Here is a 23,809-nt window from a genome sequence, read left to right as displayed (position 1 = left end):
TGTTTTGCACTGTTGGTGGGAATGCAGACTAGTGCAGCCACTGTGGGAAGCAATATGGAGATACCTCAAAAAATTAAAAATGGATCTGCCTTCTGACCCAGTGATCCCACTTCTGGGAATATATCTGAAGGAACCCAAAACACTAATTCAAAAGAATATAAGCACTCCTATATTCATTGCAGCATTATTTACAATCATCAAGAGATGGAAGCAGCCCAAGTGTCCATCAATAGATGAGTGGATAAAACAACTGTGGAATATTTACACAATAGAATACTACTCAACCAGAAAAAAGAAGATTTTACCCTCTGCAACAGTGTGGCTAGACCTGGAGAACCTTATGGTAAAGGAAATAAGCCAGTTAGAGAAAGACAAATACCATATGATTTCACTCATATGTGGAATCTAACGAATAAACTGAACTTAACAAGGAAAACAGGGACAGACTCATACTGGAGAGCAGATGGCAGCTAATGGGTGGATGGGTCTTAGAAAGTTGAGGAATTCAGCACAAAAAGAAATGACTCATGGACATGAACAACAGTGTGGTGATTGCTGGGGGAAAGAGAGTATAATGAAACTAACTGATAATGGAAAAAAATACAATAAAGATTAAATAATGTTTTGAAAATAGAGGTGATCATTGCACTATATTGTAAATGTACTAAATACCACTGATTGTACACTTTAAAATGGTTAATTTTATGTTACGTGAATTTCACATCCATTAAAAAGTAAATAAAGCAAAAACAAAATAAAACAAAAATGAGTGAGTTACTTGGAAAAGTACAATTACTTCTAATACTGAGACCAGAAAAGACATTCTTCAAGGAAATGAACTCTCAGCAATATCTTTATTTGAACACATTATTGGGTTTCATAGCATGCTTTAGAAGGTCCTTGCAATATAAGCTGATGTCATGGCTATAAAGGGCAACACAAGGAAAGGTATTTTACTGGGATCCAGGGTGAGTTCGTAGTTAGTCATGTGGCCCAAGCTATGCTGGTCTCTGATAAGCAGTCTTAAGGCAGAGATAAAATAAAAAACATCTAGAGGGAGAGATGGACTGGCTATTTTTTTCTGGAATCCATCATAAATGTTTCCCTTAGTCGAATTTTTGGAAGCAGGAGTGAGCTTGAGATTCCATTCTCTATCAATATGTGTTTGCAGATCACCCATTTAGAGTCTTGTACAGTCAGTCAATCTGGAAGCAGGAGTGAGATCCATTGGTAAATGAGAAGAAAGTTGGGGGTGAGTAGTGATGATACTGAGACAGTGAATGTTCTCCAAAGTGTCAGGTATGCTCAAACATCCAAACAAAGGATGTTTATACAAAGGTAATTATAACCTCATATACTTCTGTAGAACAAATCATGCCCTCAGGATCTTTAGAGGTAAGATTTTTTGCAGACTAAATGAGACCATACATCTGAAAGTTCATTGTAAAGTGTAAAGCTCATATCAATTGTAGTTTTCATTGTTATTAGTAAGTGGCTATAATAAGATTTAAACAACATATTTGAATAGCATTTTCACAGATGGTATTCATTCATTGTTCTCAACTAATACGTATTAAATACTAATTGGGTGCCAAAAAGGGGAAGCAGTATCAACATTTTAGAAAAGAATAAATTGAGGTTCACAGAGCCTCTGTGATTTGTCATAACTTGGAGACTTGAGATCTTTGATTCCTAATTCATTCCAAAACTTGCTGCCCCCAAGGGTTAAAATGACCAAGAACTATAGTTTGCAAAGCCTTTCATCATCATTAATTTTTAAATCTGATTATTTGATTCTTTGGGCAAGGTTTCACCATTTTTATTTCTGTCAGTGCAATGGCATTTTTTTTTATTTGCTGTTACATGGAGTTCTCAGGAACTGTGCTAGCAAACACATATATGATGCTCAGGTTTACATTATTGGCCAATATTTACTGAGTGCACATGGTGTGTTAGGCATGGTGCTAAGTATTACACAGACATACTCTTATTTAATCCTTAAAATAGACTTCTGAGAAAGGCTTATCATTCTTCTTTTGTTGATACAGAATCTAAGGCTCAGAAAGATTACTGGTAAATAACTTGCCCAAATATACAGGCAGAAATGTAAATGGTCTTACAATCTTTACAGAAATAAGTATATTTTCAGATTCATGAAAATCAGAGGCTGAGCCAACAGACTTCTATGATTCCTATCTGAAAAGCCAGTACGGCATGGGACAAATGTTGACCTAAGAATAAAAAAGTAAGAGGACAGAGCTGGGTCTATATCCAGTTTTATTGAACACCAAAGCTCACAGTTTAACCACCCAGCTATTCTGAGACACAGGTCCAGTAAGTTTGTTCTAATTTGATTCCCCACCCAGATAATTATGGTAATAAATTCCGGGTCATTATGATCAGAGTCGCTAAAATTTACTGTGTTGAACACCTTAGAAGTGATTAACATTAATAGACTCAGAAGCATTGTAAAATTTTAAAGTCTCCTGATAAAGAATGAGGAGGTAACCCGCAACATAAAAGGGTTTTTTGTTGTTGTTGTTTGTTTTTGTTTTAAGGAAATGGCAAGCTTTTGCTAAGAGTAGTTGGGGGCTCAGGTTACTGAGTATTATCTTGCTGTTGGATTCAGGATATTAAAAAGCTAGTATCTAAGTTTTTACCTACCATTTTTCTATACAGATATGTATAAGGCAATACAGTAAAATAATTCATTCGACCAAAAATTACTTCAGTGTGCCAGATATTGTGCTAGGTGCTGCTGTGTAGCTGCTAGGGTTTAAATACTCAAGAAGTGTTAGCTCTGTCAAAGTCTGAGGAAAAGTGAAGCAATCTTTACCAAACTGGGCAGATTTCACCTCTTTGGGATTCATTTCTCATTTTGTAAGTGAGGGGGTTGGATATTTAGGTCTTAATTGCTTTTTTTGACTTTGTGTGAAGGTTTCTTCTCATTTGCCACTATTCCCATGTCGAAATATTCATCTCATATTCTCTTGGCTTTGCAACCCATTAATTATTTTAAATATTTATTGAATTTCTAGGCACACAGGACTGGACTGAGAATTATAAAAGCAAGGGTTCTCTGCTCGTGGAGCTTATAGTCCAAAGAATTGTCTTACAATATTTCAATGAAAGACAATAAAAAATAATTTAAAAAGCATAAATGTACTAATTAATAATAATTATATAAACAACTATAGGTGCTAAGAAATAAGTAGGATGGCATTATGTCTTTTTTTTGGCATAGTATGAAGCAAATGATACTCTCTCAATTACAAAAAAGACGACCTATTGAAGTTATTAGATTTTTAATAGGAGAGGCACGTAATACCTTACAACCAAATAAGGAATAGTCCTTACTCTTAAATAAAATTGTATTGTGACTGGTCTACTCAGTATTTTCTCCCTAGAATGGAGGCGGAGAGGCTTCTCAAAAAGAGCAATGAAGGAAAAACACTTTTTTCTTCTTTTTTTGTAATTCATGCGGAAAGACAAAATGAAAAGAGAACTTGGAGTCAAACAGGGAATCACCAATCTTTCCGATCATTTCTTTTTTTCAGTCTGGCTAGGCTTCCCTCGGCAGAAGGAATCTGGATGAAAAGAAAACTAATGCCAGGAACTTCAAGGGAGATTTAATTCCAATTATTACTGCCTGCTGGCAGGAGCCTGGGAAGAGGAGGTCAAGGTGCGTGCTGTAAGAGGCAGTCCCCGGGAAAGACACTAGAAGGGCAAGGCACAGAACAGCTGGGAGAGGAGAGGAGAAGAGAAGGAGGCGAGAGTGTGCTGGCACCCCAAGGTGAGAATGTACAAAAACTCTGCACCGCGGGCGTCCCGTGGCGCTCAGGTGGCCCTTTCCCGCTCAGGTGAGCTCCTCCCGAGCATCCCATTGGCCGAGGCTTCCGTGGCGCTGGGAAGGCGACGCAACCCGGTCTAGTTCAGGGTCTAGGGCGTCGCGTCACTTCCGGTAGCGCGGAGCTTGTAAAACACCCTAGAGAGAAAATGGCGGCGGCAGCGGCAGCGGCTTCGGCGCCTCAGCAGCTCTCGGATGAGGAGCTTTTCTCTCAGCTCCGCCGTTACGGCCTGTCTCCTGGCCCAGTGACGGAGAGCACCCGCCCAGTCTACCTCAAAAAGCTGAAAAAGCTTCGAGAGGAAGAGCAGCAGCGGCAGCACCAGTCTGGGGGCCGCGGCAACAAGACTCGGAACAGTAATAACAATAACACGGCAGCCGCCACGGTCGCCGCTGCGGGACCGGCTTCGGCGGCCGTCGGCGTTGGGGTCCGGGCGATCTCTGGAGATCTCTCCCACTTTCGGACTCCTGGGGGCCTGGGCCGAATCTCGGCCTCCGGCCCGGATTGCCCCTTGGGAGGGCCCGGGGGCGCCTCGGCCGCCCCCACGGCTGGCAGCAAAGTGCTTCTGGGCTTCAGCTCGGACGAGTCGGACGTGGAGGCCAGTCCGCGGGACCAGGCCGGCGGCGGGAGCGGCAGGAAAGACCGGGCTTCGCTCCAGTACCGCGGGCTCAAACCGGCGTCGGCGCCCCTGGCCGCCAGCGAGGTGACTAACAGCACCTTGGCCGAGCGAAGGAAGCCCCACTCCTGGTGGGGGGCCAGGAGGCCGGCGGCCCCCGAGCTGCAGACCCCGTCAGGGAGAGATGGAGCTGCGGAGGACGAGGAAGAGGAGGGTGAAGAGCGGGAGGACAGGGACCCGGAGGCAGAGGAGCCGTCGTGGTCCAGCCGGACTGTGAATGGCAGCCGGCTTCTCTCCTACAGCTGCAGGGAAAACTACTCGGACTCGGAGGAAGAGGAGGACGTCGACGTGGCCTCAGGCAGACAGGTATTAAAGGACGACTCCCTTTCCCGGCATCGGCCCAGACGGAGCCACAGTAAGCCTCTGCCTCAGCCGTCTTCTAAATCTGCCGGCGGCCGGCTGGAGCCCTCGGTTCAAGGAGGGGGAGGACTCGCGATGAATGACAGGGCGGCGGCCGCGGGGAGTCTAGACAGGAGTCGAAACCTCGACGAGCCCGCTGTGGCGGCGGCGGAGCTGGGAGGAGGGTGTGATCAACTGGACTCCAGCCCCATTCCTAGATACCGTGTTAACGCGAAGAAATTGGCCCCCCTTCTGCCCCCGCCACTGACTGACATGGACGCAACCTTGGATTCGTCCACAGGCTCCCTTCTTAAAACTAATAATCACATCGGCGGTGGGGCCTTCAGTGTGGACTCCCCCAGGATTTTTTCCAACAGCCTCCCGCCCAGTGCGGCGGTGGCTGGCTCTGGTTCACTCAGGATCAATCACTCCAATCATACGGGCTCCAATCATACCTACCTGAAAAATGCATACAACAAGCCGAAGCTTTCCGAACCTGAGGAAGAACTTCTCCAGCAGTTTAAACGCGAAGAGGTGTCCCCAACCTCGGGTTTCAGTGCCCACTACTTGTCGATGTTTCTCTTAACTGCTGCCTGCTTATTTTTCCTAATATTGGGACTGACTTACCTAGGAATGAGAGGGACAGGAGTATCCGAGGATGGAGCACTCAGCAGTAAGTATTAAACCCCCTGGCTTAGGTAAAAAAACGGGATGTTGTTTGTGATTTGCTCTGACTGCACTGGGCATTTTACATGAGGTGACTTCTGTCTGCAAGAACATGGTTTAAATGCAATGAATGCAAAAGATTCAGTGCGGTTATGTCATCTTTTCTTAAGAAAGAACATTATTGCCGTTATCAGAATGATAATCCCGTGGCCGATTAAAAGCTTTTTGTGAATGACATGTTGGGAAATCCAAAACAAATAAAAAAAAAAGAACAAATTATTTTACCAACCTGTTAGTAAAATGAATTTATTTAAATTTTTCTTTATCCTTAGATAACTATGTGTAGATGCCAATTACTGAACAGTTTTGAAGTGTTATGATTGTTAACGGGCATCATAAATGCAGTTTTTTTTTTTACTTCAGTTGTGATTCTGAAAGGCAGTATAGAATTTTTTGAAATTGCTGTTATTTTGTATTATTAAGTATATGTGTAGGTAGTTCTGTAATTTTAAAAAAGTGAATGAATATAGAAAGTAGGAAGGCACACCTCGAAGTTAATTTTCCAGCCCAAAGCTTCGCTCTTCCCACCACTGAAAAAAGTAGTGGTATGTGGATTGGTTTCCAGGCCCTGCCATTTACTTGTTAAATGGCTCTAGGAAAGTCTGCATTCATTCACTGAGCTACCTAGCATCATCTCTGTGTTGAGCAGTCAGGATACTGTAGTGAAAAGTCAAAGTATTCCTGTCCTTCAACACAAGAAGATGAATACAGATCACTTGTATTTATGAAGGAAGTAAGGATGGAGTAATTGGTGTATGCTACTTTAGAATTGGTAAGAGTAGGTACTGTTTGAGATGAGACCTAAAGCAGAAGGAGACAGCATTGTGGGGATATAGGAAAACGTTCTGGGCGGAGATTTTAAAAGGAAAGGCCTTGAGTTGAACAAGAGCTTTCCTGTAGGTTAGAGTGGTTGGAGCACTTTGAGCCAGGGGGGTGAGCAAGACTTTGAGCTTCCCTTTTTTAGTCTGTAAAATGATGCTAATATTGATTAGAATGATGCATTGAAGATTAAAAGAAAGTAAATGTAGTCACGATATACACTGCTGAATACATAATGTCTCAATGTTAGCTCTCTTTCCTCACTCCCCCCGAAACTTCCTACCCTTTTCAACCCAACATGAATTCACTGTATCATGATTTGTATTTCTAAAATTGGCTTAATATTACTAGATTTATTTCAAAGTAGTGAATGATGCACCTAGACGTAAAGAGTAGGAGTGAAAATAGTGTAAGCTTGGATTTGGATACAGCCAATTCTAACATAATCAAATGATAGATTTCCTATTCACTATTACTATATTGCTTAAATAGAGAGTCTAGAAGAGGGCTGAAATATAGCACTCACTTTAATTGGTACCCTGGGAGCAAGTATGATTTATTCTGTCCTGTCCCAGATACTTGGGAGAAAAAGAATTAAGGTCACCCTAGGAATTAAACCAGTAAAGTTCACATAAGTTAAATGACATTATTTATCATCAGTACTTATCTGCATCTGGGTTTGTTTGTTTGTTTGTTTGTTTTGTGGGGTTTTTTTTGGTCTAACAATAACTTTGTGACTTGGACCTTTTCTAAGAGCTAAGTGCTCTATGCATTATTAACTCACTGACTCTTCCTAAAAATTCACAGAGGTGAGTGGTGGTTATCCTCATTTTGTAGATGAGAACATTGAGACTCAAGGAAGTTAAGAAAGGTACCCACAGTTGAACAGCTGATGAGTAATATTTTGTTTCAAATTTTTTTCAACTGTAAAGTCTATATTAACACTGTTTTAGATACTGTTTGTAGAGAGCTTTCTAAATAAGAGGATATTTTAATTTCATTAGGATTAATACAACAATTGAATATTTGGTAGGATTCCAGACAGAATTGCTGATGAGCACAATTCTCAATTAAGATGATTGTTACATCTTTTTCCTTCCTGTGAAGAAAAATCACTAATATTTTCTTAGGTATCAAAAATTTCAAATGGAATAGAAAGGGATAAGACTGGTAGGATTTTAGTACCCTCTTTGCCTTCACCAATGTGGAAGGAAGGAAATTACAAGGCGTTTTGCATTTTAATACATAGTGAATGTGAGGTAGCCTGAGGGATGGAAAGAACAGTGGCTAAGAAGTACAAGATCTGGGTGTAAGGACTTGTCAAAATGACCATAGTCAAGTTCCTTAATCTTTGAGCTTCATTCTTATGTATTAAACTGGAGTAGTAATTTCTGCTGTTTGTGGGGTTGTGAATATCAAATGAGATAATTTGTTAAACATAAATTGGTATTAGCTCAACTCAAAAGTTTAGGTAAAACTTGTATTCCTGGTAAACTGCAGTGTATACAGTGTCTGGCAGAAGTAAGGCCTATCTGAGTGTGGTTGATAGGGTAGTAATATGGGTATAATAATTTATAGTTTTAATTTGAACATTTCACCTAAAATGTCATGTGGTGTGCTTGAGTGGGATATTGTTATGTTATAGAATCACATGCTTATAATTTTGTAATAAAAGATTTTGTAATAAAAAAGGGGCGTTATTTGTACCTGACTCTATGTAAAGAGAAATAGTTAAGTCATTTCTGTGACATTTAGTGTATTTCTTATCCAACATTTAATTTTTATTAAATTCCATTAAATACACATTGTAGACATTGATACAGAAATTGGAATCAAAGTGTAATGAATCCTTAAATACATCATATCCTTGACTTACTCTTCACCTTGGTTGAAAGCTGTGCCTGCTAGTTTAGTCTGCACACCTAACGGTGAATAATTTTCACTCCCTATATTTATGTATCCTGATCCTTTGTCATATTATAATGGTTAACTGATGCTTAACCATAGGGTTCAAATAGTGTGCTTAAGGGAATAGTTTTACTTTGAGTAATTATTCACCAGAAGATTATAGGTTATATGTGAGAGTAAGCTTTAGTAAGTTTTTATTAGTTATTTAAATTATGTATAACATGTAATAGATTAGCCTTTTAAGTAGTTCTTAATCATTTGGTCTTTGAAATGTTTTCATGAATGCCTAATTTTATTAATTAAATTACTATGAGTTTCTACTTCCTCATCTGTAAAATTGTGGGGTTGGATTAGATGATCTCTAAGTTTTTTTCAGTTCTAAGTTTTAAGATTGTAACTTTGAACTGCCCTACCAAAATAACTCAAAGATCAGTCTACAGTCAGATCATGACAGTCCATCAAAAGAAAATAGGCAGAATTGACTATCTTAGGCTCATATCATTATTTAGATACTGGTTTTTAATTACAAAAGACATGATTTTAGTAGGAAGTGTGGATAGAGATCTATGAAGCAAAAAATGAATAGGTATTGTATACCTCTCTTAGTCTCATAATCACCTCAATATAAATTAAAATAACAATCTTTTAAGAACCTTCTTAACGTTTTCCAGGTAATGCATACATTTATATATATACATGTGTGTACATTTTCATTCAACAACAGAATGCCTACTATGTGCCAAGCAGCAGAGATGTGTGTTGAACAAGACAGATGAAATCTCTTTTCTCATGGAGCTTATTTTCTGATGGGGAAGATGGACAAATAAACAAAAATTTCAGATAGTGATAGTTGCTAAGACAAAGTAATGATAGTAACTTTGGAGGCTGGGCTAGGGGGCAATGTGCTATTACAAACAGTTGGGGCAGGCCTCTCTAAAGAGAATTGAGATTTGAATGGCTCACAGGAACTAGCCAGGCATAGGGAGAAGAGAATTTTAGGCAGAAGTAACAGCAAGTGTGAAGACCCTGATGCAAAAAAAACAAGTTTAACATATTGAAGCATCAGAATAGAATGGCCAGTGTGGCTGGGGAATGGCATATGATGAAGTCAGAAGTAGGCATGGGCTAGGTCATAAATGACCTAAAGGCCTTAAGGGCCGTAGAAAGGAGTCTGAATTTTATTTTAAGTGACATTATACTGTACATATTCTGAAACTTGTTTTTTTACTTAATGGTGTATCATGGGTAACTTTCCATGTATTAAGTTTAAGTACGAAAGCCAAATAAAAAATCTCATTCTCTACTAGTTCCTCTATAAACCTATAAAAATGCTAAAATCTCTACCATCCTGAAAATGTTCTTCAGCCCTTTATTCTCTTCTTGCCAAGATTAATATCCCTTTCCTCCTCTGCCATTCACTCAACCCCTCTATAGTTTAGCTTTCTTTACTATCCATTCCTCTCTGCCTCAAGTCATCAACTACTCAGTTGCCTAATCCAAGAAAGACTTCAAGTTCTTATCTTCGTCTCTTCCATACCTTTAATGCACTGAGAACTCCATTCACAAAACTCTCCAAACTTCTATATTGCCACTCTCTCCTTCCTCATTTTTATTTACTCCAGTTCACCTTTGTTTTAAATATGGTAGTCTCTGGATTACTTACTTTTGGCTCTGTTCTTTTGTACAGTTTCCCTAGGCAGTTTTATCCATCCTCCTAGCTTATACCTTCCAATTTTGTATTTTCACATTAGCTTTTTCTCTCCTGAGTTCTAGATTGAATTATTTATTAGATGACTTTTGGATATACCAGGAGTACCAAAACCATCTGTACTCATCAGCTTTATATACTTCCACCTCATTTCTCCGCTTGTTACCTGTTTTAGTTTTTTTAAGTATATTTTATTCATTATGCTGTTATAGTTGTCCCATTGTTTTTCTCCCATTTCTCCGTCTCTGCCCTGCACCCTCCTCCCACCAGCATTCCCCCCCTTAGTTCATGTCCATGGGTTGAACATATAAGTTCTTTGGCTTCTCCATTTCGTATATTATTCTTAACCTCTCCCTGACTATTTTGTGCCTACCAATTATGCTTCTAATTCTCTGTTCCTTTACCCCTATTCTCCCCACCCCGCTGCTGATAACCTCCATGTGATCTCCATTTCTGTGATTCTGTTGTAGTTATTTGCTTAGTTTGTTTTTTTTTTAGGTTCAGTTTTTGATAGCTCTGAGTTTGTCATTTTACTGTTCATAGTTTTGATGTTCCTTTTCTTAGAGAAGTTCCTCTAACATTTCATATAATAAGGACTTGGTGATGCTGAACTCCTTTAACTTGACCTTACCTGGGAAGCACTTTATCTGCCCTTCCATTCTAATTGAGAGCTTTGCTGAATAGAGTAAGCTTAGATGTAGGTCCTTGCCTTTTACTTGGAATACTTCATTCCAGCCCCTGCTTGCCTGCAAGGTTTCTTTTGAGAAATCAGCTGACAGTCTTGTGGGAACTCCTTTTTAGTAATTGTCTCCTTTTCTCTTGCTTTTAAGATTCTGTCCTTATCTTTAATCTTGGGTAATGTAGTTATGATGTGTCTTGGTGTGTTCTTCCTTTGGTCCAATTTCTTTGGGATTTTCTGAGCTTCTTGGTGTCCTGAAAGTCTGTTTCCTTTAACACATTGGGAAAGTTCTTCATTATTTTTTCAAATAAGTTTTCAATTTCTTGCTGTTATTGTTCTCCTTCTGGCACCCCTATGTTTCAGGTATTGGAACGTTTAAAATGGTCCCAGAGGTTTGTAAGCCCCTCCCCATTTTTTAAAATTCTTATTTCTTCATTCTGTTCTGGTTGAGTAATTATTTCTTCCTTTTGTTCCAAATCGTTGCTTTGAGTTTCGGTTTCCTTCCCTTCACTGTTGGTTCCTTGTATATTTCTCTTTATTTTACTTTGTATAGTCTTCACTTTTTCCTCTATTTTGCAGCCATACTCAATCATTTCTGTAAGCATTCTGATTACCAGTGTTTTGAACTCTGTATCTGATAGTTTGGCTCTACTCATCGCTTAGTTCTTTTAGTTTTGATACATTCTTTCATTTGGGCCATATTTCTTTGTCTTGGTGTATATGTTATGTTGTAAGCAGTGGAACCTTAGGTATTCACCAGGGTGGGTAACCCACTTCACTAGGTTATGGCACTGTATGTGGGGGAGGGGTCATAACAATGTTGCTTGCTTGGCTCTTGCCCTGCTATCCACAAACAAATTGGGCCCTTCTGGTGCTGATTACTGGGTGGGTGGGTTTGTGTACATTCTAGAACCCTGTAGGTCTCTACAACAGACTCTCCTGTGAGTCTGGGAGTTTCTCCCACCACTGCAATCCCCACAGGTTCTTAAAGCCAGAAGTTTTGAGACTTTAGTTTCCTGTGCTGGAACCCATGGGTTGTGTAGTCTGTCTTCCTCCCTAATTGTTTCTTCTGGCTTATCCGCACATGAATGTGCAAGCTCCTGGTCTACCAGCCACTGTCTTGCCTACCCGGTCTGCTGCCTTGCCATGTGTCCGCTACACTCCTCGTACCAGTCTGGATGAATGTTTCTTTAACTCCTTGGTTGTCGGACTTCCATGTTCCATACAGTTTGATTTTCTGGCAGTTCTGGTTGTTTTTTGTTTTTAAATTTTTTGTTGTCCTTTTGGTTGTGCAAGGAAGCAAAGTGTATCTGCCTATGCCTCCATCTTGGCTAGAAGTCCTGTTACCCGTTTTAGTTAATGGTACTTCCATCCACCAGTACTTAAGCTAGAAACCTTGATTTGCTTGGATTTCTTCCTTTCCTGCATCTTCCTGCCAAACCTCAAACCTCAATCTAATTGGTTACTGAGCCCTGTAGTTCCATATCCTATATGTCTTTTGAATCTGTCTGTTTCTCCAGTCACCACTGCTCTATGTTAGTCTCTAGCCCAGGGGTGTCAAACTCATTTTCACTGGGGGCAACATGAGCCTCATGGTTGTCTTCAAAGGGCCAAATGTAATTTTTGGACTGTATAAATGTAACTACTCCTTAACTAGGGGTATGGTACTTGGTGCTGCCACTGCTTAGAAACAAGGTGCCAGGCCGGATAAAACAAGGTAGAGGGCTGGATTCGGCCCGTGGGCCTTGTGTTTGCCACCAGTGCTATAGCCTGAACTGTTTCAGTAGCCTTCTGACAGGCGTTCTTGCGTCTAGGCTGTAGCTCTTTCAGTCCATTTTTCTGTGCCAGAGGAATATTTCTAAAACATAACTGCAATATTTCACTCTCTTGCTTAAAATTACTCAGTTGCTTTCTCTAATTGGATAAAAATCTAAAATCCTTGGCTAAACAATTCACAATATGACTCTACCTGCTTTTTCTACCTTCATTTCCTACCAGTCCCTCTTATCGAACTTTACTTTCTGGAGCATTGGAACTTTCTGAAACACTACTTGGCATTCACTGAATACATCGAGAAATTTTGTATCTTTATGCCTTTGTACATTATTCCCTTCTTTGGGATTGTTTGTTACTCTCTATTTACTATTTATTTGTTTTTTGTTTTTTGTTTTTTTAAGTGTCACCTGTACATATCTTCTCTCCCTTCTTTACCCTAGAGTTTACCCATCATTCTTTGCTTAAATAAGATCTTATGCATCATTCCATAGCATTTATTGCAGTGTATTACAATTGTGTGTGTCCTCTGTGTCCTTTAAGTAATATCTCTGTAGGGAATTGAATACACTGGTAAAGGGCACAGGCTTTTCACAATTTCCGAGTTTGACTTTTATTTCTGTCTCTTATACCTGTGACTTTACTCGATATTCACTTGCCTCATATTAAAAATGAAGATCATAATAGCAGCCTTCAGGTGGCTTTAAGCATTATGTGAGATAATGTATATAACATTTAATGTATATAACATATATATAACATATATAACATTAATGTGTTGTTGCCTGGCATATGGAAATCACTTAGTAGATGGAAGTCACATGTATTCTTGGCACAGATTTATTACTCAGTAAATATTTATTGAACAAATGATCACCTATCAGGTACCCAATATACATGCACTGATTAACTCATTATCTAACTCGGGAATTGGTTAACTGGTCAGTACCTAACTTAATACTCTGTAGTGGGAAGGATACAAAAGAAATCTAATTCCTGCAGAATCCTCTACTTCACTAATAATAGTCACAGGAAATGGTTAAGAAACATATAAGATATTATATGATATCTTTAAGTGCCACACTTTTAAAATGAAATGTTTGCTGTGAGTTGGATCAATGTCAGGTGATCAAAAGCCCTGATTCCAAATTTGGACTGTGTTCTGTAGGTTGAGCAATGAGAATCCATGGAGGTTTTAAAGTAGAGGACTAGTATGGTCAAATTGATTTTTTTTTTTTTTTTAAGAAGGATAAACTGGTGGTGGTATAGATAATGGAGTGACAGAATTGGAGAGAAGAAATGGGGTGATAGGCACTAGAGGCAGACTTGGAGTGATGAAAACCTAAAGGAGGTTTATAACTACAGGGATGAAGTAGAGTCTGTGGTTGAGAGAATCTATTCAAAGACAGAAATACTTGGTGACTGTTTGGATAGAGAGAATAAAGGAGAGGAGTCAAGGATTATTCTGTGGTCATGAGCCTGGATGGTTGATAGACTAGGGATACCATTGAGAAGAATTAGAGATGTGAAAAAGGATTTTTGTTTGGGGAAAGGTGGTACAGAGAAAATGGATTTATTTGGGGTTTATTTTTTTAACTGTTCAAGTAGAAATGTCCGGTAGGCTTTTGTAGTTACATAATTGGATTAAAGAGAGTCTAGTGCTCAATGTGAGTTCTAGCACTGTTTACTAAAGGTATGCCATACCTTTGGGGTGCCAGAGTATTTTTAAAAGTATATTTTTACTTTTTCAAGTAATTAGACTAACCGAAAGGCCTGACATTTGGTATCTATAATTGTGGGGTGGCTCTGCCTGTATAGCCCCCCCTCTCCCCGCTCCCTGTCCACCACAGATGAGAATAAGTCTACCAAGATACGGTCTGCTTGGGGAGGAAAGGTGGCCCATCTCTCAAAGGAGAAGGGCCAGGAGCCTGTTCCTCAATGGGCTTTTATAGGGTTCAGTGTGCACAGGAATACAGGTAAAGCTCATCATCATTGTCAGGCAGTAAGGATCAAACAATACATAGCATTCAGAGAACTATGAGGGCTTATTCTGAGTCAGGGTCAGTTAGCTAAAGGGCTATAAAACTTTGGGAAACAAACTCATTTCATGTTTGGACCCTTATCAGAAAATTGAGGGCATTCTTAGTAAAGCAGGTCTCACAGGATTTTATGCATTCTTTCTTAGGCCTGATCGCCCCAGGGAACCTGCCCTTTCTACCACAGGGCTACACCCACCTCTGGCATTGTTTCAGGCTTAAGTCAGGCAGGGGAAGTAAGGCAGCCAAGAGATTAGGTGACCTCTCACAGACAGAATGAGGACTCAGGCTGTGTCAAAGCCAAGGGGCTAGGGTCCATCACCCCCTTTTTCTGTAGCCCCCCCAAGTCCTTCCCTGAGGGCCCCTGGAAGACTGTGCCCATCTTAGGTTGTCCCTCCCTTGAGGAATCTTACCTGTCATTGGCTAACCAGTCATCTGCCTGGGGGCCAAGCAGGGTGAAGTAAAAGAGGGCAGAGGTAGTGGCCCTGCCTGGGAGTTGAGCTTTGTCTCCTTAGTGGCTTATGGTCCCAAGGTCTCTCACTCAGCCTTAGCCATGGTGGGGTTACAGCTTCAGAAAGCAGGCAGGGTGGTTCCCAACATATAATGAAATAGACATGAAAATGTTGAAAAATAGTTTATGCTGTCATTCTTTTTTTGTAATATTTTGTTTTTTTCTTATTTATTTGAGAATGGAAGGGGGGGAGAGAGGGAGAGAAACATTGATGTGTGAGCCCCCCCGAACTCCCCCAGTTCCCCCTCCCCCACCCCCACCCCACCCCAGGCACACACACACTGGGGACCTGGCCCACAACCCAGGCATGTGCTCTGACTGGGAATCGAACCAGCGACTCTTTGGTTCGAAGTCCACTGAGCCACGGCTACGCTGTGATCCTTAAAGAGTGAAAGCTGAATATTACATTTGAAGTTCCTCAAAGTTGGCTACTATGTATGGAAAAATTCCTGGGAATACCATGGTTTGAATATCCCAGTTTGATGATTTAAGAAATTAAAAGCTACTCTGGAAATTTTCATTTGAAAGTTATCTTTAGAATAACTTAAAAATCATTAGAGCAAAAACTGTGGATTCCTCATGAGAATATCCATGGAGCCTCTTTTGAGGAAACACAGCTATCAGGATTTGGAGTCAATATTGACCCTTCTACGTGCTAGCATTTTTATTAAAGGCAAGTTGCTGAACTACTGTAAACCTCAATATCATCATCTGTAGAACAGAGTTAAGTGGGAATTAATTTGTGTAAAGTACTTGTCTCTGTATACAACACATAATAATAATAGTAGCAGCTAACCCTATGTAAGCAACCTGTGTGAGATACTAAGATACTAAAGCTGTTACTTCATCTTCATGAGACTGGTATGTATCCCATTTTGTAGATATAGAAACCAAGACACAGAGAAGTTAAGTAACTTGCCCACGATCATGTGGCTGGTAAGTGTAGAGACAGTATTTAGACTCAGTTGCTCTTAACCAGTCTGCTCTTAACCAGTCCACTAGATTGATTGCTTTTTAATATGTGTAAGTACATAAGAACTTTGTACATTCTCTATTGTTATTATCAAGAAAATTATGAAAGATATGGATGTGTGAAGCAGAGTAACGCATGAAATCCTAGATGTACCAGAAATAATCTATGAAGCCTATCAACTTCAGGACAAGAAAGTACAAATTTATACTCTCAGCAATTAGGAGTTCATATGGAACTATTTTTCCTAACTTAAGGTTTTAGATTGTGTTGATATATGAGGGGGGGCAATCTAATATAATACAAAGTATATAATAGGTAAAACTATAAAACGTATGATACTATTTCTAATTTTTAAGAGATTTGCACAGTCTCAAATCTGGTGGGGGAAGTAGTCTTCTGGTTTGCATTACCACGTTAAAACTTGTGTTTTTCATTGTTAATTCTCAAAATGGTAAAGACCTTTAAGTATAGTACATTTGTTCTCCCCTTTTTGTTCCTTTTAAATAAACTTTATATGTATTTTCCCTATACATATATTTGTTTCAGTGGGAATACAATTTCAGGGATTAGGGGCACTTAAAAAATTAGATATTTTCATAGTTCCTCAGTAGAGTTGTGTTGTTTTAAAACTAGTTTCTTCTTGCTCATTAATTATTCTATATTAACTTTATCTGAAAAATATTTTTATATAAATAAAAGAAACTCAGTGCAAAGAGGTATTTAATCTGGTTTATAAGTAGTTTAAAAATAAAGTATAACTTAAACTACCAGAAATCTCCAATATATGGTAAACTGTAGTAGTAACTTATTTATAAAAAATATATTGCTAATGTATATCTTTATTCTAATACTGTATTGATTTATTGTACACTAAATATTTGTGCCATTTAATCTGGAAATCTATCCCAAATGTGGAAATTCTTATAACAATTATTGCCTCATAACTTCAGGTTTTGACTTTTATACTCAATTTATTTTTAACAGATTTTAAAGTGAGCCAGCAGCAGTATATTTGAATAATCTTTGAATTACGTTGTTTTAATAATGCATGCTTTAACCTGAATCACACAAGTGATTGGTTAAAAAATATATACCTTTAACAATAGGTTTTACTTTCTAATATTTATATATCTTACATTTTGTAGTTAAGTTTTACATGTTTGCCATCATTCCGTTGTAACTATATTTCTAAGGAAATTAACTTTTTTTTTAAAGAAATCTTTTTTTTTTTAGATTTTATTTGTTTTTAGAGAGGGGAAGAGAAGGGGGGAGAGAGAGAGAGAGAGAGAGAGAGAGAGAGAGAGGGAGGGAAGGAGAGAGACAGGGAGAGAGACAGGGAGAGAGAGAATGAATATCAATGTGTGATTGCTTCTCACATGGCCCCCACTGGAGACCTGGCCTGCAACCCAGGCATGTGCCCAGAAAATTAACTTTTAAAAAAGATTATGAAAATTTGTGCTAATGGAGGTAATAATGTCTGAAAATAGGAAAACAGATCTATTGTGTGGAAGCCATCATGTATTACTTTTACACTGTCTTAATTTTTTTTTTCCTTAGAGGTATAGAGTTTAAAATTATACCATTACTTTTGTTTGGGTAACAGATTTATTGCTCTATCTATGCCTGTAGAGTTTTGTTTAAAATTTTTTTGCAAGATGACTTCTGAATTCATCTTTATAGCCATGTTGATATCAAATGGCAAGCTAACATTTAGGAATAAGGCTTGCATGCAAAGCTATGCAAGAGTCGAGTTCAGCTGTTCTAAACTAATTGAGTGATAAGTATGTACCAACAATTGCTCTTCTGCCCTGAATGTGACATGAATAGAAAAAAAATCCTTTGTTAGCAATGAGCATTTTAACACATATCAGAACATTATTTTGTTTTGCAATTAGAGACTCCTTTTATACATATCAATATGTATATATAGAAAGAATTTGCTTATGGTGGCTAATTCCCGAAAGCATTTTATACGTATAAAGGAAGCTTTGCTCTGTAGGAATTCACCTAGGTATAATTTTTTAAGTTTACATAAAGAAAAGGCCATTGAAATTGATTAGGAGGGGGAAATTTTAGAATATCTGTTTCTTCTAGTCCCTGGGCTATGGCTTTAGAGCTATGGCCAGCCTTATGAATGACTTAGGTTTATAAGGGTGCCTCCCATGGTATCACAAAATGCTTCTTGTTTGTTTAGTTCACTTGAAGAAATATTTATTAAGTTTCTTCTATTTATTTATCTATATACTTACTCATAAATTATTTATTGGGCACTTGCCATGTGCCAAGTAATACTATGAGTATAGACTTTCTAGAATGATACAAGTGACACTCTTCCCCAGACACTGCCTCCCTTCCCTATACATAGTGGTGGCATTCTATTCATTTTAAAAAATATTTATGCACTAGCTAGTTTTCAGAATTAAGATTTGGTTACAGTGCAGTGTTATTTCATATTTGTGTATTGTGACTTGGGAAACAACTTTAAAGATTAGATTCTGCAAATTTGAGTATGTCCTGTGGTATACTTTACCAAGTGTGTACTCTACACAAAAGAAATAGTTTCATTTCTTGGAGGTTTTTTGAAGTAATTATAAAGTAAAGGAAGAGACATGCAGAGCGAGTTTGCCAAAAATTAAAATGTTATCAACATGAAGTGTTTATGATTATGGTTCCAGAGGTTCTAGAAATATTCTTATGTTTATGCCAAAAAGTCTTGTTTTTTTTAAACCATCATTTTCAAACATTCCTTCTTTCAGATTCTAAAGCTTTAAGTGATAAAAGCATTTGTTGAGAATTTCTATGTGTGAGCAATTATCTTAATTTTCATGGGGGAAAAAGTTTATATTATCTTCATGAGAAAACTGAAATATAAAGGGAATAAGATTACAAGTGTCTTGTCTGCAATCCCACAGCTACTAAGTTTTAGAGCCAGCACCTGAACCCACAGCGTGACTTCAGAGTCCACAATCTTAACCACCAGGCAGCAGTAGATTTTCTTAGGCATCTTTTCTCACCTACAAACTTTATTTGGGTAGGTAAGTCATTTCATAATCTCTGGACCTTGGCATCTGTCAAATGAGGGGGTAGAAAAAAAAAGTCAACCTATTTCTACCCAATGACTTTTGTAGGAACTAATGTGATGATGTTCATGGAAATGCTTTGAAGGAATTTCAAGTGATATATAACTATATTTTTTCATACTGTAAGTTAGAATTTCCCAGCTACAGTAGTAGTCTCATTTAAGTAACACATGTTCAGCACTATGGCATGTCCTGTCAGTAATGTTAATAAGTGATAGGAGAGTAGGTTAAATTTATAGTCCTTATCAGTATTTTTACACCTTTCTCTCAAGCTGTCTGAGCAGATAAAAAGAGTCATCTTTTTATATTACCAGTTGGTGCCTTATCTCTAGGCTCTGAAAAAGAATATTCTTATTTTTTCAGTTATATTTATTTAATAGCTTATGGTGCACAATTTGAAACTAGATTTTAGCCTCATTGTACATTCGAAGGTAGATTTGCTGATAGGGAAGTCAAAGATGGGATATGTTGCTTTAGTCCAAAATATAGTAGTGAATTTGAGACAGAAAAACATTTTCTTAGGAATGTGTACTGATCTTAGAGTAAGCTTGTATTAACAGTATCTGAAGAACAACAGGCAGTGCATGCAGCTGGTAGAGAAGGATGGTCTTGTCACATGCTGTTCTTCATTCAGTAGTTTGCAAGGTAACATGAGTACTATTTATTGCTAAAGTGGGAAGTTGAGGTGTGTCTCTTTGAATAGGCAGTAAATTGAATGGGGTAATCAAGAGATTGGGGGTATAAAATAATAAAGTGGATTTGATAAATGGGATATTAAAAATCATACTTCCTAAAGTATAAGGAATTTAAAGTACAGTAGGATTTTAGTCTCCTGAACAATTTATATGAAGCACATAATGGAATTTTCATCTCATTTTGCATTTGAAACAATCAAAGATGTGATTTGTTTAGACCAGAGCTAATAAAAATATAATATAAGCCACTTGTAAATTTAGTTTTTCTAGTGGCCATATTAAAAAGTAAAAAAGAAACAGGTGAAATTAGTCTTATTAATATAGTTCACATATAAAATAGTTGTTTGAACTTAGAATATGTTTAACTCACTGTTTTTAAGTTTAAGTTCCTAAGCTAGCCCATACATAGAAGCCTATTTTAGCATGAATGTAATGTAGTATTGGTTTAAGTTTTGGATCCTAAGAGCAGTGGATCATGTTCTGTGGAAGTTGGATGAGGAGGAAGCAAGTTTATTTTTGGCTCTTTATCTTTGTTTGTTATACTTTTTCATTTCTTAATTCCTGTCCTCATAACTGGGCTAAGTTTTCTACTGTTCTATGACCTTAGCTAAAAATCTAGGTGCTCAGTAATTCATTTTTTAAAAATTGAGATTTAATTGACATAAAACATTGTATTAATTTTAGCTGCTTAGTGATTTGATATATGTGTACATTGTGAAATTACTACCACAGCAAATTTTAGTTAACATCTATCACTACACTTTATTACAGTTATTTTTCTTGTGCTGAGAACTTCTAAGATCTATTCTCTTGGCAACTTTCAAATACATAGTATAGCACGTATTAGTAACAATAGTCACCATACATTACATCTTCAGGAACTTACTTATCTTATAACTGGAAGTTTGTACCTTTTGACGACCTTTACCCATTTCATCCAACCCCCTACCCCACCTCTGGCAAACAGCAGTCTATTCTTAGTATCTATGAGTTTGTTTTTGTTTTGTTTTGTTTTGTTTTGTTTTAGATACCACATACAAGTGAGATAATTATTTTTTTTCTTTGATTTACTTCACTTAGCATAATGCCCTATAAATAGTAAGTTTAAAGCATAAAGCATAAAGACATTTTGTCTTAAGCACTTTTTATATCATTTTACAATTGAGGGATTTTAATGGAGGATTAGATTAATCTCTTTGTCCAAGGTTACAGATCAGAGAGGGGAGTTATAGAATTGTGTTGTTGACTGAATGACTTAAAAAGCCCATTCTCTAATGATTGTATTATATTGCATTCCACTTTCATACACCTTCCCCTTTACCAAATCAACTCCATTTATTACTTCGATTACTTTTAGTTAAATGTCAGGGAAAGCCACTTGAATTAGTTGTAGAATCCTGATAATACAATTATATAATTTTATGCTAAAATTTGATAAAATGTGATTATCTTTATTTAGTAAGGATTGAGGCAGTGGAATCCTTAAAGGATCTTTAAAGGATCTTTAAAGATTTAAAGATCCTTTAAATCTTTAGCCAGATTTAAATCAGGCTAAATCTGTTTAGCCTGATCTCTCTAGGCTAAACAGAGAAATCAGTTTAGCCTGGCTTCTCTAAATTATCCTTCATCCTTATATGTGTAGTAGTTGAGTTGCCTACATTTTTTGGTTAGAATTTATGTCAGTAGTTCTTAATTGTCTAAGAACATTTTGGGAAAGTGCATTACAAAGTATTGTCTGAGAATCTAACAAATGATTTTCCCCTCTTATTTTGCACTAGTACTTTTCAACTGCATATCAATATTGCTATAATTATATAAAAATTATATTTACAGTAGAATTTTGTCATATTTTCTTAGTATTAATACAAAAATATTGTGGGGATATTAATGAAGGCGTTCTTTTACTTAAAGAGCAGAGAACCACTACTTACAGCATGCTGTAAGGAAATTATATATACTGTTTATATTTTAAAATTTGTTTTCAAAACATTCATAGTGAATGTCAGGGGATCAGTTATAATGTTTAAATGACTGACCCAACTACCAACTGGTAAAAAAAAAGCCCCTTAATCTTAGAGATGATTGTATGTTGCGCGTGGGTCACCGGCCAGCAGTGACCACGGAACGCTGTGGATGGCTCGATGATAAACACGCGAGAAAAAACACCACATGCACAGAGACAGACTAGTTTCTGTGAGGAAGTAGGGACGAAATGGCCACCCCCCCTAGTGGGGAGCACGCTGATTTACCGTCCATACCTGCTTTTATTAGGCTCATTTTGCATAATAATTCAGGTAAAGTACAGTACTCATTAGAGGGAAGTAAGGAACTATAGAAAACAAAGAACTCTGCCGGTCTATTGAGTTGGGGTCAAAGAGCTGTAAGACTGAGGAACAAACTAACTTCCTCCTAAGACCCTTCTCATTCAACTGAGAGCATTCTAAACAAAGAAGGTTTCACAGTAATTTACATGTTCTTTCTTAGGCCTGATCACCCTGGGGAATCCGCACTTCTTAGTACCGAGCTGCACCACCCTGTCATTGTTTCAGGCTTAGGTGGAGCAAGGGAACTAAGGTAACCAAGAGATAAGGAGATTTTCTCCCAGACATGAGGACTCAGGCTATGTCAAAGCCGAGGAGCGAGGGCCCATCACCCCCTTTTGCTGTAGCCCCCCAAGTCCTTCTTTTGGGGGGCCTCCCAAAGTGATCGTGCCTGGCTTAGGTCGTTCCCCCCGTGGGGAATCTTACCCGTCTTTGGCTAACCGACCAAGCTTTTTGGGGTTCAGTTATGAACAAAGCAGCAGAAGCAGCATTCCTACCAGGGAGATAAGCTTTTGTCTCCTTGCCGGGTTACAGTTCCAAGGGCGTTCCCTTAGCCTTAGCTAGGCGGGGGTTTCAGCCTCTGATACCAGTCAGGGCGGTTCCCAACAATTGTACTTTAAATACAAGATCTTTATTGACTGAGACTCTGTCCTTGATTAGTGAAATTTTTGGCATTTAGTGAAAATGAAGGCATTATAAAAGATTTTTGGCAGGAACCTTGCTTTGGGGTCTTCCTTTTCATCTCTTCCTAACTCACAGATATTCTAAGAACTCTGTCATTTCTCCTTAGTACCTCTATGCCAGAGACAAATGAGGAATGGAGTAGTGATATATTGTGTTAATTTGTAAACTGAGTACCTCTTTTTTACATGCTAGGATTGGAAAGAGAAGGAAAAGCTAAGATTTATTAATGCCTTTCTCATATTGCCGTGCATAGCCACAAAACATCCCATTTTACGTTAGGTTATTAGAGTCCCAGAAAAGGCAACTTGCGTAAGATCACAAGTCATAAATGTTAGAGCTAGTATTCATTGCTCCAGAGATGTTTTTTTCATTTTACCTCACAGCCTTTCATTGTAGAGAGATACTTTTAATTTATCTAAATGATGTAACTTCAAGACTAAAGATTACTTAGAGGAAAATTTATACCTTAAATTTTAAAAATTGTACTAGGTTCAAATTAATACAAAACTGGTATAAATTATACTGTGCCATCCAAGAAGGAAAAAGGAAATGTCACTCGATGACTTTAAAAATATTTGGTACCTTTTTAAAAATTCTGTAACTTAGGGGCTGGAAAATGAGAGAAACTATGATTTCGTGTCCTTGCCTGAATTTTGTCTTAGGCAGAATATCAGTTCAAATGCAGTTTTGGGTTGGTTTAGATTGCTAATTTTATTTATTTTTTTCAAGCAACCATGTCCTATCTTCTTTAAAGTTTTTTTGGTTAAATTTTGTTGGGATTATAATGTAGAATAAAAGACAGATTCATCAGTAGTTGCTTAGTGATGAAGAACTATAGTGTAAGTACTGTAGTTAAATAAAAATCTATACATATGTTTAAAGAGCAAGAATTGTCTTTAGCAGCGTATACAATTTGAGGGCAGAAAGGAATACAGACCTTAAATAATAAATCAAAATTCTGGTAAATTAATCTGCTAGCTATAACAGGAATGTAAATAAATAAGTTATTTTGTGCTTTGATTTACAAGATTTTTCT

At 37.9% G+C, this 23,809-nt stretch overlaps 1 protein-coding gene across 1 annotated transcript in view; it reads left to right on the top strand.

Annotated features, from left to right (window-relative positions):
* Positions 1-3,978: 3,978 nt before the first annotated feature.
* Positions 3,979-23,809, top strand: part of LEMD3 (LEM domain containing 3) — a 57,872-nt gene continuing 38,041 nt past the window's right edge. Inside the window, exon 1 of the mRNA XM_045829670.1 lies at positions 3,979-5,533. Within this exon, the coding sequence (XP_045685626.1) occupies positions 3,997-5,533 (1,537 nt within the window). The 5' untranslated portion in view covers positions 3,979-3,996. The remainder of the gene's footprint in view (positions 5,534-23,809) is intronic.

Source organism: Phyllostomus hastatus, unplaced genomic scaffold, assembly GCF_019186645.2.
Source record: "Phyllostomus hastatus isolate PE091 unplaced genomic scaffold, TTU_PhHast_1.1 phas_scaffold_93, whole genome shotgun sequence".
Classification (NCBI taxonomy): domain Eukaryota; kingdom Metazoa; phylum Chordata; class Mammalia; order Chiroptera; family Phyllostomidae; genus Phyllostomus; species Phyllostomus hastatus.
Note: the sequence above shows the minus strand (reverse complement) of the source record. Positions and strands in the feature narration are given on the sequence as shown.